General features: G+C 50.5%; 1 protein-coding gene across 2 annotated transcripts in view; it reads right to left on the reverse strand.

The window, feature by feature from the left end:
* GALNT16 (polypeptide N-acetylgalactosaminyltransferase 16) overlaps window positions 1-18,043 on the reverse strand; it is an 83,688-nt gene that overhangs the window by 10,460 nt on the left and 55,185 nt on the right. The window contains exons 1-11 of one of the 2 annotated variants that reach the window (XM_012724648.1): window positions 17,363-17,449; window positions 16,909-17,007; window positions 15,911-15,978; window positions 15,320-15,385; window positions 13,287-13,408; window positions 11,123-11,210; window positions 9,580-9,664; window positions 9,204-9,307; window positions 5,547-5,673; window positions 4,208-4,300; window positions 2,736-2,819 (exon numbers count right to left, since the gene is read on the reverse strand). In XM_012724648.1, coding sequence (XP_012580102.1) covers window positions 2,736-2,819; window positions 4,208-4,300; window positions 5,547-5,673; window positions 9,204-9,307; window positions 9,580-9,664; window positions 11,123-11,210; window positions 13,287-13,408; window positions 15,320-15,385; window positions 15,911-15,978; window positions 16,909-16,997 — 926 coding nt within the window. In that variant the 5' untranslated portion in view covers window positions 16,998-17,007; window positions 17,363-17,449. Of the gene's footprint in view, window positions 1-2,735; window positions 2,820-4,207; window positions 4,301-5,546; window positions 5,674-9,203; window positions 9,308-9,579; window positions 9,665-11,122; window positions 11,211-13,286; window positions 13,409-15,319; window positions 15,386-15,910; window positions 15,979-16,908; window positions 17,008-17,362; window positions 17,450-18,043 lie in introns of those variants that run through there. The other variant, XM_004681749.2, reaches the window with a different exon arrangement.

Genomic DNA, 18,043 nt, shown 5'->3' on the forward strand with positions numbered 1-18,043 from the left:
TGGATTATTCACATCACCTGCCTGATCACTGTGGGGTTTGTGCTTGCAACCCCTGCCAGGAGCAAGGTGTTAGGAGGCAAGAGTCCACGCCCTTGCCTCCTCAGGGAAGGGAAGGGGGTTATATTTCCTCTGTACAGATGGAGAGGAGATGGCTGCTGGTCCTGAGAACTTGGCTCTGGGGAATTCAGTCCAACGATTGTCCCACACACTCCTTCTCTCTTGATCTCTCTGTGGCATAGGGAGATTAGCATCCTTCAGAGGTGAGGTGGCCACTGTCCAATCTACCAATGACCATACCCATGGATGCTTATGGAAAAAACTCAGGGCCTGGGCAGCAATCACCAGACCAGATGCACTTCCTGAGGTGTCTGTGTGGTAGCAGCCCTGGAGCAGCTGGGCACAGCTGGGGTGGTTGCCATCCCCACCTCCCTCCGGTGGGTCCCTGAGCCAAGCCAAGCTACCCTGTCATCAAAAGCCCTCTTGAGTATGCAACTGCTTCCCTCGCATGGACCACCTCCAAGCTGGCTGCCATTAGCCTTTATGGTGCCTTTGCTAAGTAGCAATAGGAGCCCCTTCCTTAAGACCGTTTATTTCCATCTGTTAGAAAATTATGGCAACATACTGGCTTTGTTAGATGAGGTTTACTGCCATCTGCCAGGAATTATTGTAATAAACATACAATATCTACTGTGTGATGAGCAGGCTCACAGAAGCAGTGGCTTGCGCGAGGCACAGCCCGCCCTAGTCCTGACCATCCTGGGCAGCGGAGGGACGCTGGCGTGGAGCAGGGTAGAGCTGCAGCGGGACCAGCCTCACGCACAGCCCAGTCCTTCAGACTCCTGGTGTCCCCACCCGCCAGCTGCAGGCGCAGCCCAACCAGTAAGACATGTCCTTGGGGGAGAGTGGGTTTCGTCTGGGCTTCTAGCTCTCCTTTCTGACCAACAGCTTGATCTGCTCCTGGCTCCTTACCCTGAGAACTGAGGCAGAGCATGAAAGAGTGGGCAGGGGATACATAATCTGGCTAGGAATGAAGTGTGTGACTTCTAGCTTAACAAAAAAGTCATTTTTTCCTTCCACAGTGACAGAAGGAAGAGAAGATGACTTATGCTCCTCGTTTACACAGTTGGCTTCATCCACTCTCCTGTCTCATGACTGATCCAAGTTTCTGAGAGTTTTAAGATTCTCTAGTCTTGGTCCCCAGGGGAGGACAGGGGTTGCTGTGGGGGAGAGCACACTCCTGGTCTTCCCAGCACCTGCCTGGGGCCAGTCTGTGACTCAGCTGAGTGTTTTATGAACTCTGACAGAATGTAAAGAAATGATAACCCCCCCACAACAACAAACCCCAAAAAAGAAAAGAACCAAAGAAAATGGCCCCTTGGAGGTGGTCATTTGAGGACATTGTTCATTTATTACACTTTTAATGTTCTTCCCTTCACCGCTATCACCTGGGAGCTAAGCTCATCCAGGCGGCCAACTTCCTTCCAAGGATGCTGTCATTACTCAGACTGTTAGGGAATTCCTCCACACCATTCCCAGAGCCTGTTGATTCTTATGGCTTGCATCAGTCTTGTCATGCTGTATTTGGGGTGTAGGGTGTGTTACCTGAGTTAATGATCTTGCTTATCCTCTGGACTTGGCTACCACCCAATTTTGGCTATGTCCCAAAATCAGATCTGCCCTCAACGGACAAAGATTTACTCCCTTTGAGGATAGGCAGGCACTGAGGGATGGAGTGTCCCAGAAAGCAGTGAGAGTTATAGAAAAGAGAATGCCAATTCTGAAGTTATTCCTGAGGTTTATTGACTGCAATTTTTTCAGTCAAAAGTATTTATTGAGTGCCTGTAGATGCTGAGATAAAGCCATAGATTAATGGCTCCGCCCTCACAGAACCATGTGAAGTGCAGGATGAGAAAATTAGTTGGCTACATGTATGCAAGATGGTGATGAGGTAGACAGAAAATAAGCAAGGAATGCTGGGGACAGGCATGCAACTTTTCTGTTCAGGGGGCTTCTCCCTGAGAGGGGGACACTGAAGTCAAGACTTGAAGGAGCTGAGAAAATGAGCCACATGGATTTAGATAAGACACAGAAAGATTCTGAAGTAAGGAGAAAGGCGCCCTCTGCCAGCTCAGTGGTGTCGCTGCCCACTGGTCAGCATGCATCTGTCCACAGCTGGCCACTTGCATTTGCATCCTCATTGGCTAGAGCAAACAAACACTTTCCTATTTTTTTTCCCAGTCTTTGTGATTACAATATTAATGACACATAATATTTGCTTAGGTGGGCATATCATGATTCGATAAACCCAGCCCTCATTGTTAGTTGTCTCTTGATTTTTCACAGCAGCAGAAGGCTGACTGTGAGCATCTATCTATGTGTCTAGATTTTTTTTCTTGGGTTGCTGATTTCCTTAGGATAAACTCCCAGAAGGGAAAGGACAGGGTCAAAGGGAGTGTGCGTTTCTGTGGCCTCAGCTGTACGACATAGTATGTATCCTCAGGGCACAATGCCCATTTCTAGCTCTAAGACCCAATCCACTAAAAATCTGTTTCCTTCTACACCTCACTTTCAACTTCTGTGAACATCCTCCTAATTCTCCCACAGCTTCCCACAAAGACAAACACTGGCAGCCAGAGAGAGCGGACACTCTTGGGGGTGGGGTATCTCAGGGCTGGGGGTTCCCCAAGCTGCTGTCCCCCAGCCAGCCCGAGAAACAAGCTAAGGTCTGCACTCACGTGAGCTCTGGGTAGACGTTATCCAGGTACCAGCGGAAGGACTTGCAGTTCATCTTCTTCCTCTGCTCGATCCGTGTGGCCACACTGAAGAAGGAGGCGGAGCATAGGCTTCAGCCAGTGGCATGCGAGGCACCCCCAGGCAGGATAGAAATCCCTTCCCAGGCCCCAGGAGATCAGATGCTGTTCTCCCCGAGCCCAGGAGGGCCAGGAACAGGAGCCATCCAAGCCCAAAGTGGTCACCTATCTCAAGCCACCTATCCTCTGACCTAGAAGCTCACCGCTCATTCCTCTCCTCAGTTTCCTGCTCCCACTCACATTTCAGGATTAGCCAATCCCCAGGGGACCAAGTACTACTCTCAGCTTCTCACTCTAACTGCTCAGTTGGAATCATTGACTGGTCCTCAAGTCCATAGAGAACTTTCACAAACTGAAGTTTTCCTTTCCTCCATTCCAAATTAGGAGCAAGAGCCTAGTGACCCCCCAAAACAGGCTTTAAATATCCTTCGGGAACTCTGGAAAACAAGAAGGCCTCTGCTGTGCCCACAGGATACCCTGGTTTGTTCTCCTCACCATCCTCAGCTACACTGGCCTCTGTCCGAGGTTGTGGACAGAGGACCTAGCCTCTGAGCCTCAGCATCTTCTGGAAACTGAGGACACGAACACCTGCCTCAGGCTTTGTGAGAATCAAATGAATTCAGGGCCATAAGTGATGAGTAGAGAGTAGGGTCTCAGTAAGTATTATTGCCCCATTAAAAGGAATACTTGATGACAAGTATTCCTTTTATTTTAAGGAATAGCTAGAAACAAATAGTGGAAGATTCACTGACGATCACTAATAAAGCTTGTAAGTTTTTCTGACCATAGCTTTAGAAAGGCAAATAGTCATCCTATATGGTGAGCCATATACCCCATGTACATCTGTAGGTACACATACACACTCCCCTATATCTGAAGTAAGTTTCACAAAGCAGTATGTATCCCTAATTGCAATCAACTGTTATTCTCTATTCTGTTCCGTACAAAACTATAATGTTCTAGTTCTTTCCACCATTTTTCCACATGCTAGTCACAAACCATTGAGGCAATCCCATCACCAATCTGCATTTTGAAAATGCTGAGCTAGACTATAGTCATTACAGTTCAAGCAGGAAACTGGGCTAACAGATCATCATCAGATTCCAAACAACTGAGGGTAGAGGAAACCCCCCAAGTGCTTTCTGCAGACAGCGGGCCTCTAATACTTGTTCATCTTGCTGAGGCAGCTTGTGAACTGGCACTTCTTTTTCATGAACAAGTTTCTCTACTTTTTTTTTCCCCATGCCTGCTCCTCTAGTCCGAGGGTCGGGCCTCCACATTGCATAGCACAGCATGTTTCAGTTATAAGACTATGAGTGCTTCCCTGGCATATTTTTGGCACATTTTGCTACTGTGGGTGGAAGGAAGCAGACAGGGCTATTGGGGGGAGGGCCCACCTGCCAAAGGCCTTTCCAATGGCTGAAGGCCGAGCCTCGTAGTAATATTGCTTGTATTCATCCATCCACACCTCTGCAGTACGCTTGGTATTCCTGAAAGGAGAGGAAGGAGTAAAATAAGGTCACCAGGGTGGTGACAGAGTTAGAGTTTGGATCAAGTTCAGCTCTGCACAGTACAGGGTAATGAAAGAACAATACTGACTGGGGTGGTATAAATGAGTACTTCTAGAGAATAATTGCTCTCCATCAATTCTGTAGGTATGTATACTCTGATGCTCCACTCAAAGAAATCTATTTGACTGAAATACTTGCAAGTGGGCAAAAGGAATCTGTAGGAGGATATTCGTTTAATAAAACACTGGCAACAACCTAAATGCCCATCAGTAGGAAGATGATGAATTATTTCCACGTGCTGGAGTACTAGACAGTCTTGAAAAAGGATGTATTGACATAGAAGGATGTCTGTATTTAGTGCAGAGTGACAATGTGCTGCAGAAGAAGCATATAGCATGTCCCCATTTATATAAAAACACAAACACAAGCCCATGGGTTTTGTCCATCTCTGTCCATGAACTGTACGTTGGAAAATGAAATGGTAGACCAGGAATCTATTGACAATGGTTATATCTGGAGAGGAAAGTGATACAGGAGTAAGGCTGAATAAAAGGAAACTTCACTTTCCCCTCCTCTATATTAACAATCAAAATTACACATATATACACACATATATATTGTCTAGACACCACTTGAATTTTTATAGTTATTTGTATTACTTTTATAATTATGAAAACAAAAATGGGATGGGGAGAGGCAAAACAAAGTGATGGACTGTTTGGTTAATGAGACTTGGGGAACTGTTGCTCCAAACAGGAGCCTGGGCCCAGTAAGACAAACAATCATCCTAGGGAAGGAGGGGTGAGGCCACCCCACCCCCGCTGCCCTCAACAGGCAAGTGTGTCATGGGGTGTTCTCCCAGGACCTTGCTTATTACCTCCTGAGACCTGTGGCTGGGAGAAGGATGGGCAGACAACCCAAGGGGGTACAGGGGGGGATTGGGACATAGCATCCATGGCAGAGCATGGTGCCCAATGAGTGGAGGGCAGTTTCCACTCAATCATTTGGTGGCCTTTCCAAGACTCTCAAGAACAAAGTGAGTCAGAGCAAGGAAGACACTCCAACTTTATCTTTCCACTCCTGAAAGGACCTGGACTCCCAGAAGAAAGGACTGGAAGGGAGCAAGTGGGGAAACAGACACAGGGAGGTGTGGTGACTGGCAAACTGACAAGGCTGGGGTTTAGAAGTAAGTGTCCTGGCTCCTAGTCCAGGCACCTTGACCTACCTGATGTAGGTGAGGGCGTTGCCCTCAGGGAAGTTGTAAGGGTGTCGTTTCCTGAAGACATGGCCCACCCGGCTGCAGGGCACGATCTCCAAGCTTCCACCGCACATCCACACCCTGAAGGAGAGCTCTGCAGGGGACAGCAGGCAGCTGTCACAGGAAGACCCCCTTGGCAAGTCCCACTGAGTGAACGCGGAGAGGGCTGCCTCCCTCCCTGTGGTGTCCCCGGGGAGGCAGATGCAGGGATGGGGGCTTCTGGGCTTGTTCCCATGGGTTGCACCCACTCTTTGCAGTTGATCCTAACTGCACATCCCATACATGTGCGCACACAACCACACAACTATACCTCACATACACCACACACACATCAACTCTCCACACACACACGCCCTCCACAATGCCACACACACCCCTATACACACCACATACACCTTCTACACACACACATTTTCACCTGTATATTACACAGACCTCTTCACATATATACACCATCCACACACACCAAACACAACCCTCCATATACACACCACTTTGCATGTACGTTCTCCACACACACAGCACAGACATACACACCATATACACCCTCCTCACACATCATATTCATCCTCGTACACACCACATGCACACATACCCTCTACATATACACAACCTTCCACACACATACCCTATACCTGCCTCTCAAAGTGGCCACTCTGTCCTCCACTCACTAATTGTCATTTCTGGCAAAGACCCCTGGGCAAAAGACTGGACCTCACATCATTTCTTGTGTTCCTGCTTTCTTTGATTCTAGCCCTATAGTTGGGTACCCTCTGGCAGTAAAACACCGTTCTGTCTCAGAAATCCACAAGCTTTGGGTTTTAAAATTTTAATAGATATTTATTTTTATTTATGCAGTCAAGAATTGGAGTGTAGGCCATTGGTTTGAGAGTGAGAGGATCCACCAGAGACAGAGTGGGGAGCAGGACAGGTGGATTGACTGAAGTACACTGCTGAGGGGAGCAGTGGGAGGGTCAGGAGAGGTCTGCCGCGCCATGTGGGTCAGCATCCCGGCCGGGGATGGAACTCATCCCGTAGTGGCTGCGGGTAGCTTGATAGTGCTGAGACTTAACTCCTTGCACCACCAGGGAGGCCCCCAATTTTTTAATTAAAAAAAGAAAAGGAAGGCCACTCTATCATGGGATCTGGCCTTGGTCCCTCTTCCCCAGTTGGCCGAGAGGACACTCATAGTCCTGGGCACTGGCGGTCTTCCACAGCACAGTGGCAGCACCCTCCCAGCAACCAGAGTGGAGAGTGGTGGGCAGGACCAAGGCCAGACTGTGGTGGCTTTCAGATATGGCCCAGGGGCTTGGGTTGGACATTGGATGATCTGGGAATATGTCATTTGTCAGATGGTAACAAAGCGCAATGGAGTGAAATAAAGCAGAGTGGGGGGCCTGAAGAGTGAGTTAGTGATCTAACCACAATTTCTCCCCTTTCTCCCTGAAAGGGGAGATCTGGACTGCAGGAAGTGCTGAAGCAAGTCACCTGACTCGTAGGGAAAGTGCATTCTAGAGAATCCGGCCAGGGCAATGTACGGGCAAGTTCAAGGTGTTCCACAGAGAGAAAAAGGCGTTGAGAGCTGAATTCCTGCTGCTGGTGTGTCCCTTTGGTTAAATGGGGGGTGGGGGGGTGGGGGGGGACGACAAACAGCATAAGGGCTTTTTTGAGGGTGACCCTGAAGTTGTGCAGGTTCTTGAACTGGGGGTACACAGATCTGAGTATGAACCCAGAAGTTTTTGCCTTTCTCATCCCATCCCTGACCAGGGCTCCCCAGTGTGCCTCCTCGGGATACAGTAGGAATGACCTCAGTTCGGGCATATCCTTTCCTTCAATGAAAGGATCAAGCCCACCAGCAGCTGGAGTCTCCAGGCTCCAGCTCAGCTCAGCAGCAGCAATGACTGAGCACCCTGGCTAGCCAGACAGTTCTTTGAAATTCTGCTAAGAGACAAAACCTTCCCAGAACCACTCCACCTTTCAAGTTCCCCAAGCACTGAGCCCTCGCCCCAGGCAGAGTTTGAAGTTTGCTATTTGATCATTCACTGGTTTCTCTGTCAGTCCCCAGACAAAATAAAAGAAAAAGAAAAGGCTGTGGATGCAGAAGAGACCATTCTTTCCCAGCCCTTCAAGTCTCTACAGGAAACAGACTTTGAGAGCTCCCTGCAGGCTGAGACCCAGGACACAAACGAGGTCACTTAGGCCCCAAACACATGAAAGGAGGTCAGGGCAGCGGAGTCGGGCACCCCAGCTCCCAGAATTTACTCTTCCAAATGCCTGCCCAGAAATGACTTCCAAGAGTGTGTTACAAAGGGGAGAGAATTTTACGCCAGTGTCCATGCTGGTTGGTTTTGAGTAAGGATCAGGCCTGTTTTACACCCCTCAACTCATTTGTGTCCCTGGGGTGAGCCCCACCAGTCTGCTTATGCCTCAAGATACCTGATCAGGATGAGAAAAGAAAGAATAGCAACAGGATGGGCAGAGGACTGGCCCACCCCAAAAGCAAGGACAGGCTTCAGAGTGCTGCCCTTCCAGGGACCTCCACGGGGTGGCTCTGGCCCCCCTCTCAGGAGGCTCTGTGTGGGCTCCCTCTGGGCTGCCTTCCTGTGGCTGGCAGGCTCCGGAGCCGAGGCAGCAGCCACAGGCCAGAGTGGGACCAGTGAAGGTGGTGTTCATCCTCCTCCCGCGGCTGACAGTTCGGGCCCCAAGACCACAGCTCTCAGACTCAGGGGCCAGCCCCTCCCAGCATGGCAGTCACCAGCCCAGCCCAGTGCTACAATGTCCGCATCAGTGCGCTTTTAAACAAACCTCCTTAAATGATCAGTGGTTATTCCATCTGCTTTGGACCTTTATCTGGGGCATGACCTGGGGCGTGTCCCGGCTCTTCACTTCCTGTTTTGCCCATGAGGAAACTGAGGTTCAAAAAAGTGACTGACTTACCCAAAGAGGCCCTGCCATACTTAGGAGAGTAGGGGGTCTGGCATCTGGTGTCCACTCTGTGGTGTGTAGGGGTCCGAACACCAAGTACTGAGAAGCGAACGAGGGCCAGCTTTCTCCAGAATCTTTTTGCCCCTGCCCTCTCCTTCAGGGAAGGGAGGAAAAGGAAACATCCCTTTCCTCCTGAGCTAGAAGGTTCCTTCAACGAGGACAATGGCCACCAGCACTGTGCCACACCTCCTTTGGTACTCTGAACTCTTGAGGAAACTGAGGCTTAGGGACACGTGAGCTTGCCCAGGGCCAAATAATGTGTAGGATCTGTCCCCAAGCCATGTGACCCTGTGACTTCTAGTTAATAATCACTCTCTTTGGCAGCACCAGGCTGTATCCCCAGCCTTTCTGGGAGGGAAGACAGCACCTTATTATCTCTAATTTCTTCCACATAAGTCAAGCCATGTGGTCACAGGATCTCTTTGACCACCTACATCTTTGTTTACGAGCTGTGTGACTCTGGACAAAGTACTTACTGTCTCTGTGTCACAATTTCCTTGTCAACAAAAGAGAGATATTAATACACTCAGAGGGTCATTGTGAGGATAAAATACGTTAATGTGAAGCCTTAGAACAGGGCCTTTGCACAGAAAATGCTCACTCAGGGTTATCTGTTATTGTTATTACTTCCCAACTTACCGAAATTCTCTCCCCCCCAGATGTCCATCTGGGCATCGTACTTTCCCAGATGGTTAAACCAGGACTTGTCAATCACAAAGATTCCTCCAGCTATGACAGGTGTCCTGGGAACAAGGAAAGGAAAGAGGCTTTGAGGTTAAGAGATGTGGAATCCCTCTCACTGTCCCCAGGCCATTTGCCCCAAACTCTCCTGCGAGTAGTCACTGAGTCAGAATGTCTGGCCAGGTCCCAAGCCCCTGATTCTGGGATCCAGAACAGAGTCAGCACTTAGACTGTGCAGTTTTGGAAGCCCCAGAAACTGACACCGCCCCTGAAATGCCCCCATGCTCCCTGCCGAGGGAGGAAGGGGCCTCCAGGAACCCACAGCTGTCCTGACCTGATGGGCTGCGTGGGGTCTGTCCGGGCAATCTTCTGCTCCAGAGGGATCTGCTCCCACTTGAAGTGCAGGCTCCAGTCAAATCCTAGGAGATAGAGCTGGGTGAGGAGCGAGCACAGGGCAGAGCCCATGGGAGCCGATGCCCTCTCATCCACCACCCCTCAGGGGCTCCCTTGACCCAAGCATCCTTATTTCTTCTTTCAGAATGAGACAGGTCTTTGCCCTCATGGAGTTTCAATCTACTGAGCAAGACAGAGGCTACAGAGCTAAAATTAGTAAAGGGATATGTCAGTTGGGGATGAAGAATGCTAAAAGGAAGAAATTCAAGGAGGGATGCCCATATTATTCCAATTAGGATCATTAGGAAAGGCTAGCTGAGCTGGCATTTGAGTGGAAAACTGAATGAAGAACTAATCCAAACAGAGAACCAGGGAAAGGAAATTCCAGGCAGAGTAAACAGTAAGTGTAAAGGCCCTGAGGTGACTTCCCGAAGGAGAAATGCTTGACTCCCCTCAGAACAACACTCAGCCCCCAGATCTACCAGCGATGCCCACTGATCGGAAGTCTGGGCCCCCGATAGGAAACCGGCTCTGCACATCAGCCCCCAGCAACAGATTCTCTAGAGTCCTGTCCTAGAACTTTCTGTGATGATGAAAACATCTTTTATCTGTACTGTTCAACATGGCAGCCACTAGCCACCTCTGAATACTGAGCACTTGAAATGTGGCTGGCGAAACTAAGAAACGGAACTTTAAATTTTATTTAATTTTAAGTAATTTAAATTTAAGTAGCTAAATGTGGCTATTGTCTAGTGTGCTGGACAATACAACTCTAAAGTCTAGAACCGTGCTGCCAAAAGAAATAGAATTCAAGACATATATCGTTTAAAATTTTCCATTAGCTCTATCAAAAATAAGAACATATGAAGCCAATTTGGATAATCTATTTTTAATGCAACGTGTCAAAACCATTATCATTTCAACATGTAATCAATATAAAAAAGTACTAATGAGATAGTTTACATTCTTTCCTACACGGACTTTGAAATCTGCTGTGTGTTTTACACTAACGGCCCATCTCAATTCAGACTGGTCATATTTCAAGAGCTCAGAAGCCAAATGTGGCTCACAGCTACTGGGTTAGACAGCACGGTATAGACAACTTCCAGGTGTACATGTTAGGAATTCATGCAAGGCTGAAGGCTCCCCCTCCACCACCCTCCAGACAGTCGCCATCATGTCCTCTGCCAGGACTTGGCTGTGCTTCCTGGGCTGGCAGCATTTGGGGACAAGTGTCAACTTCGGGGAAGGGAAAGATAAGAGAGTAGCGTGGCCCTGCCACTCAACATGCCAGGAGGCTGCAAGTGCCAGCTCTGACCCTTGTCCCCACCCCAGGACTCCACCCAATCCCGTTTCATTTTCTGGAGGTATAGGGGAAGCGGGACACTCTGGCACAGCTGGGAAGAGCACCAAGCCAGGACTTTAGAGTGCCCTCACCTGCTTCCTTTCAGGTCTAGAGCCCCTCCCCTGGGAGCAGGACCCACCTCCGCGAAGGTCAGCAGATGCAGCAAGGTAGGCAAAGTTATCCAGGCTGATGACATCGATGATGGGGCTCACCACGCGGGTGTGGTCCTGGAAGAAAGATAAAATGGTGTGAGGACAGGGACAAGGAAATGGAAACAAAACAAAGTCAACCTGCCTGATCATCTGGAGACCATCTCTCCAGAAAAGGGGACACAATTACTTCCTGCAGGCATGTCAGTGTCCCAGAAGCTGTCCTACATCGCCACTCCAGGTTCCTGGAAGGTTCCACCAGGTGCCATCAGTACCATGCTCTCTTTCACACACTATGTTGAGTCCTGCAGGGAGCTCACCTTCTCAGTGAAGCCCTCCCTGATTTCTGCAGGCTGAAGGAGTTCTTCCTCTTAATCTGCTCTCACGACTGCTCTCACAACTAGACAATTCCTAGGACATGAATCATGTGCTGGATAGAGTAGCTCTTCTATTGCTGGTTTGAACTGTTGATTTATTAATTCTCATTCACCTTTGTGAATGTTTGGATTGAGTCTTCCTGATAGGATCACCAACAGCTTCAAGGTAGGGATCCTGCAGTTCCCAGGTCATGTGCATCTCACTCCTCTCATGCCACATACACTTCAAGATCAGACACAATAGTTCCTCTATCACCTCCCAGGTGCAAAAATTGGTGAGTAATATTGATTTTACCAAAGTTTATGTTGGGGGAATTAGAGAGGTAGTGTTGGTACACTCACAACTTCCAAAACGTAATCATCAGCTCTCTTCTCTCTTTCTCTCCAAGGAGCAACATAGGCTCTTCTTTCTTCTCTCTCCAAACACTGAACGGACCTTTAAAATCTTCTTGTCTGCAACTTAGAGTTCTGCCCTGGCCCCTCTCCCCACCCAGTGTCCCTTCTGCATCAGGCCAAACGCCAGGGAGGTGGCAGGTTAGGAGAGACCACTCACCACTCATGGTTTCTTGCAGTGCTCTCTGGGGACCTCACCTCATCTTTTTTATAGACTTTTGCTACAGAAGTTTACTCTTTTGGTAAGAGTTTTAGTCTAGAAAATTGACATATGATCAGTGTTACTATTCTAAAGTGCACCATTCAGTAGCACGTAGTCTATTCATGGGCAGTGCTGCATCACTGTCCTCACTCCAGGACACTTTCAGAGACCCCCACCCACTAGCAGCCACGCCCCCTCATCGCATCCATTAATTTCTCTTCTGTTTCCATGGAATGTTTGTTCTGGACATTGCATATAAACGGGATAATATACCAGGTGACTGGCTTCTGTCACTTAGCATGAGGTTTTCAAAGTTCATAAATCAGCACATGATTCTTCTTTATGGCTGAATAAATTACACCGAAGGGATAGAACACATTTCATTAAGCCACTTAATGGTTGATAAACATCCGATTGTTTCCATGTTTTGGCTATAAAGGATAATACTGCTCTGAACACCTTGTGTACAAGTTTCTGTGTGAGGTATGTTTTTATTTCTCTTGGGTGTAAATACCCGGTACAATTGTGGAGTCAACTGACTCTGTGTTGACCTTCTGAGCACTACCAGAAGCACTGACCACCTTTTTGGTTATTGTCTGCTAGCACATATCAAGTGGTATCTCATTGTGGTTCCGATTTATGTTTTCCTAAAGCCTCAATGTTGTACACCTTCTCATGTATTTGCTCGCCACTTGAATATCTTCCTTGAAAGAAATGTCCATTTAAATCCTTAGCCCATTTTTAAATTGGGCTATTTGTTTCTTTATGGTTGGGTTGTCATCGCCTCATCCTCTCCCCCACCTGTCCAAATTCTCCTCATTCAGAGATGGCAGAAGCCCCTTGCCCTTGTCTCTGTGTCTGTAAACCACCTTCTCCTCCCTCCCTCTCCATCTTCCCAGCCCAACCCAGCTCAGGACCCTGATTCTCCTGCAGGCAATCAACACCCATGCATTGAGGAGCTTCAGCTTTCATCCGGTTTGATCCCCTCACCCGCCCAGCAGGACTAGCACCACCATCAACCTCATTCTCAGGAAAGAAAGCTCAAGAAGAAAAGTCCCTGAGGAGGAGACCATCTGGACTTCCTGCCCTGCCTGTCCATCCTCAAAGATGGTTCCACACGTCCCCAAGCCAAGAACGTGGTGGGCACCTGAGGACACAGCTCCCAGGGGGCAGACGGCTCACCTCCTTCACCCGCTGCAGCATGGGCTGGAGCCACTCGGTGTTCACTTCGCAGTGGCTGTCCAGAAAGGTGAGCACAGTTGCTGCAGCCACATCTGCCCCCCGAACTCGGGACCGGATCAGCCCTGCAGTGGGAGTGGACAGGGTTGGTGTTGACACTGGCCCAGCGTTTGCTTCCTGGGACCCCTGTGAGGTCCCAAGCCTTTCCACACACACACGTCCCCCCACCCCCAGGTTACTGTGATTCAGTGTTGCTTTGTGTTTGTTTATTTCTTCCCTCGCTTCTTTGTCTCACTCACCCACTAGCCATCATTAGCTGGAAGTCACTGCCTGGCTGCCCTCCTGTGGCACACACTATTCTGGGCCCCAGGCACACGGATGCCCCAATCACAGATGAGTGAATCAAGTGCAATCAAATGTGTTTGGTACCAGAGAGCCAGAAAGCAAAACCCTTTCCTCAGGGTGGGTACCTCCGATGGTACCATTATGTGTGACATGGAGAGAATCTTCTAGACTGAGATGGGCTTGAGTTAAAATACCTGCCCCTATATTCACTTTGAGCATATTACTTAAACTTCCTGAGCCTTGGTTTTCTCATCAAGAAGATTAGGGAGTTAACCCCTGCCTGTTGGGAAGAGCACCCGGTCTAGCTGGCCACACAGGCTGGATTCTGTCCTTTCCCCCAGAAAGTAGTCTCCCTGCCAGCTTGGAGAATGACCTCACTTCTGGCAGCTCCCTGGTCAGGGCTGAGGACTTTTCTGCTTGGGGAGAGGAGAGCCAGCTGGTCCTGCCCTGATAGCAGCCCCTGGCACCCTGGGAGCTGTGGGGATGGGATATAACTCTAAGAGCTTGGAATACAAATTGTTTCTTAGGGATATTTCCCGGTCCATCACTCTGCTCGATTCCTCTGACTATCCCCCCATCTGTGTCAAAGCCCATCTGCCCCCTCCTTCCAGTCCCCAGTGCCTTAGCACTCAGTCATAAATTTACCTTGCCCATCAGGCAAAATCCCAGGGCACAGAATGTTCCTAAATCTAAAGACACCCACGACCTGGTGCTGGGGAGTGATTTTACTGTCATTTCCATTCCAGACAGACTGGTCATCACCCCTCTTTCTCTCACCTTCAGTGGTCCCCCACTATCTTATCTGTCTTATTAAGTCTCATGGCCTTTCTCTGGCTTCCAGGTCCTCTGTCATGTAGCCTTACATTTCCCCTGCTCACCTGGCCCAGATTCTCCCTGGGAGGGGGAAGACAGAGGCAGGTGAAGAGGCTTTGGAAAACCAGGGTTGGCACTCTGCCTTTTCTATTCATCACTCCAGGCAAATGACTGAACCTCCTCATCTGCAAACTACAGATGAGGGGCTACAGCTGTTATGAACTCTGAACAGGTGCGTGTAGGCCAAGTGAAGGCCTATCCCCAAGGGGCCATCCATGTCCTGCCCTGCTTCTGAGACTGGCACACCTCTTCACTAGTCTCACAGGCCCCCACCCAGCTAAGGCCCCCTCCCTGGTCACCACTTCTCCTCTGATCTGCATGCTACTCCCATACAGCTATAACTGGCCTCTTGCTGTGGTGTATCTCCTCGGCCACAGAACACGGTCTGGGAGGGCAGGGGCAGGCCTTACACTTCTTTCGTGCCCCCTGGAGACCAAGCTCAGCTCTTAAGCTGTAGTTGATGCTGGAAGGCTCTCTTGATTAGAAGTGAGGCTATATCTGCTTTATAAATTCTTTAGATTTTCTCAAAGCATTTCCATACAGCTTGTCTCCCTCATCCCTGTAAATCAAAAAGGGAGTGTTCCTATCCCCATTTCTTGAAAGAGACCACCAAGGCAGCCAGAAGTGGAGCCACTGGCCCACAGCCATGCTGTATAGGGCTGAGCTGGGACAGCTGAAGGTGACACCACACACCTTGGGTCTGGCCACAGGAAGGCACAGGCCCATGCTGGCCTGGTGAGACACCAAAAGAGAGCGGGGAGGTGCACAGGTCTAGCCCACAGTGACTGTGTAGTGGCACCCAGGGTCCAAGAACTCACCTTCCCGTCGGTCATTGCGGAGACATTTGACCTTGGGGATCCTAGTCAGCAGCAGGCAGTCTTCAGCTGAGGATGGAGAGAAGGAGTCATGCCCATTCAGGTACAGGCATCAGACCACGAGTGGTCCAGCCGCCTCTGGAACTACCGGGGAACTGTCTGGCATCAGGCCCAGGGAAGGATGAGGCTGGGGGAGGCCTGAGGGGGTGTGGTCTTCATGTGCTCCCAGGCTGGACCAGGGACTGCCTGTAGCTCCAGCATCACCCCCAGGGGGCGCCAGAGAGCACAGCAGTGGCCAGACCAGCACTGGTGGAGCTAGACTGAAAAGACTCCTTTGTGTATGGTGCTTGTAATAAAGAAGGACGCTGCTATGTCCATTTTTTAAAATGCCGCTGCACTGGTGTCATATCAAGGCAACACCATTACTGCTCCTTTGGCATCAGGGAGAGGGCCAGGGAGGACACATAGAAAAGAAAGAGAACCCTGGTAGGGGACAGATGTCAGTCTGTGATGGCAGTGTCACTTCCAGAATGCTTGTCTCTGTGTTCTGGGGAAATAGGGAGCTGGAGGGGTGCAAAGGAGGTAGATACTCACGATCAGAACTGAAGTCATCCACTAAGATGATCTCCTGGATCAGGCTGGCAGGAGTTCTATTCAGGACGCTGGAGAAGCAGCAGAAAGAACCCGACGGATGGGGTCATCTTGCATTTATCTCTCCCTGCCATAGGGTTGCCCCTACCCCGCCACCAACTTAGCTCAGTGGCAACACACAGGCAAATGCTAGCAAGCCTTCCAGCCCTGATCAGTGGTTGAGAAACAGTGTGCTCTGCAGGCTCTGCTAAGGGTCCAGCTGACCCTGCTTCATGGACCCTCAGGCACTTGGGACACTCTCCAGATGGGGGAGGGGCAGGGAGGGCTCTGTCTGAATGGCCAGGGAGGGGCTGTAGCTGCTCCAGCTGCCTGAGGCTTGTCCTGTCTGGGGTAACCCCCAGATGGAGCCAGAGTGGCCAGCTCAGCTCAGGAAAGCCAGTGAGGTTCCCGTTGGCCTAATGGCAGGATAGTATTCTCAGAAGCCCCTCCACTCTTTCCTTTCAGGGTGCTCCTCTTCCTCGACTCCCTGGGAAAGGAAACCCAAGTGTCTTTACCACCACTGGGCACTCCTCTCTGACTGCTCCTCTCTCTATGTTCACTGAAGAACCAGGGTAAGCATAGGTTCACTTTGACCACAAGGCAAGGCTTCGAGGGCAGGGGGGCACTTCCCTGAATGACTGACGGGTGTCTACGGGGCTGCCACCTGTGCACCTGAGACCTCATGTCCACCCCGGCCCCCCTGAGCTGACCCTGCATCTCCACCCTGTCTGAGGAACCTGACCTGGTGTTTGTGCATCTTGCTGACAACTGCACTCTGGGGTCTCCCTGACTGATTCCCCCTCCCCAGCTTCCCAGAAGGGCAGTGAGGGGACGCCTGTTGGGCTTCATGCTCTCTGGGCATAGCACCCTACCTCCTTGACCCTCAGTCAGGGGCTCAGCAGATCACCCCGAGGCTTTGGAGGCAGCACTACTGAGATAAGGGTTCGGGGGGGGGGGCTCACCTTTTCACCGTGCGCAGGAGGGTAGAACGCGCTTCATTGTGGAAAGTGATGATGACACTGGTGGCTGGCAGGTCCAAGGAGTAGGACATGGAGGGGCAACTGAGGAAGGAGCAGAAAGGTCAGATGGCAGCTGTGGGAGCAACACGGGGCAGACTTGTCCAGGCTGCCGCCCCCTAGCCCCCCTCCGAGGGACAGAGAAGGCAAGCTGAAGACTGGTACTACCCGACTCAGGTCACCCAGCCTGGGTCGTGGAGGGAAGCAGCAGCTGGGGGCCTTTCCAGGCCAGGAACCCACCACCAAAGATCTGGCCCACCCAGAGCCCAGTGGTCACTGAGGGTTCAGGAGGGCTCCTATGTCACACACGCAGGCTCCCCACCGGGCCAGGTCCGTCCCTGCAGACCCGAGCCGGGCACACAGGGAGAGAGGGGGGAGACGGCCTGCCTTTGTCTCTGACCCCTAGCTGTTCCTTCTCCTCTCCTGGCTCACGACAATCACGCCTCCTCAGCCTGTGAATTTCTCCCTCTCACTGCCCAACACTCAGCGCCCAGACACCAGGAAGAGCGACAGTCTCACTCCTCCCACGGGCGGGCGCCTGGGACGCCTGGCGGAAGCTGATGCTGGGAGAAGACACCAAAGGCATTTCCCGCCACCTGTTCTCCCCCCGCTGAGCCCCACCAGATATGGACACCCCATTTTTGGCTCCCCTGGACCCCCCTCCTCGGAATGGAGACAATGCACTCCTGCCTGACTTCCCCCTCCTTCGGCAAATGCATCCACTCCACTCCTGGGCTGGCAGGCGGGCAGGCGGCGGCCGCCACAGCGGCTTGCTTCTTTATAGTGCAATCTTCTGTATTACAATTGCTCTCTGACTATTCCAGCAATGACTATTTTTTCATTACAGCATTCATTCCTCTGACAGCAGCTTACAGCCGAATTCCCAGGCCCATTTCCGGCCCTCCAGAGTACACAATGTCAGACAGGCAGGAGTCCCACCAGCCTGGGACCCCCATGGGAGAAACCCTGAAAGAGCTTAAAATAATCCTCCTTAAGAGGGGATGTGGGGTTGTAAGAGGAGCAGGAAGGGTCGGGACAATCACTTCTTTTTCTTTTTTTTTTTAAGATTTATTTATTTATG

The sequence above is a fragment of the Condylura cristata genome, unplaced genomic scaffold (genome assembly GCF_000260355.1).
Source record: "Condylura cristata isolate star-nosed mole 26May11 unplaced genomic scaffold, ConCri1.0 scaffold00013, whole genome shotgun sequence".
In the NCBI taxonomy this organism is placed as follows: domain Eukaryota; kingdom Metazoa; phylum Chordata; class Mammalia; order Eulipotyphla; family Talpidae; genus Condylura; species Condylura cristata.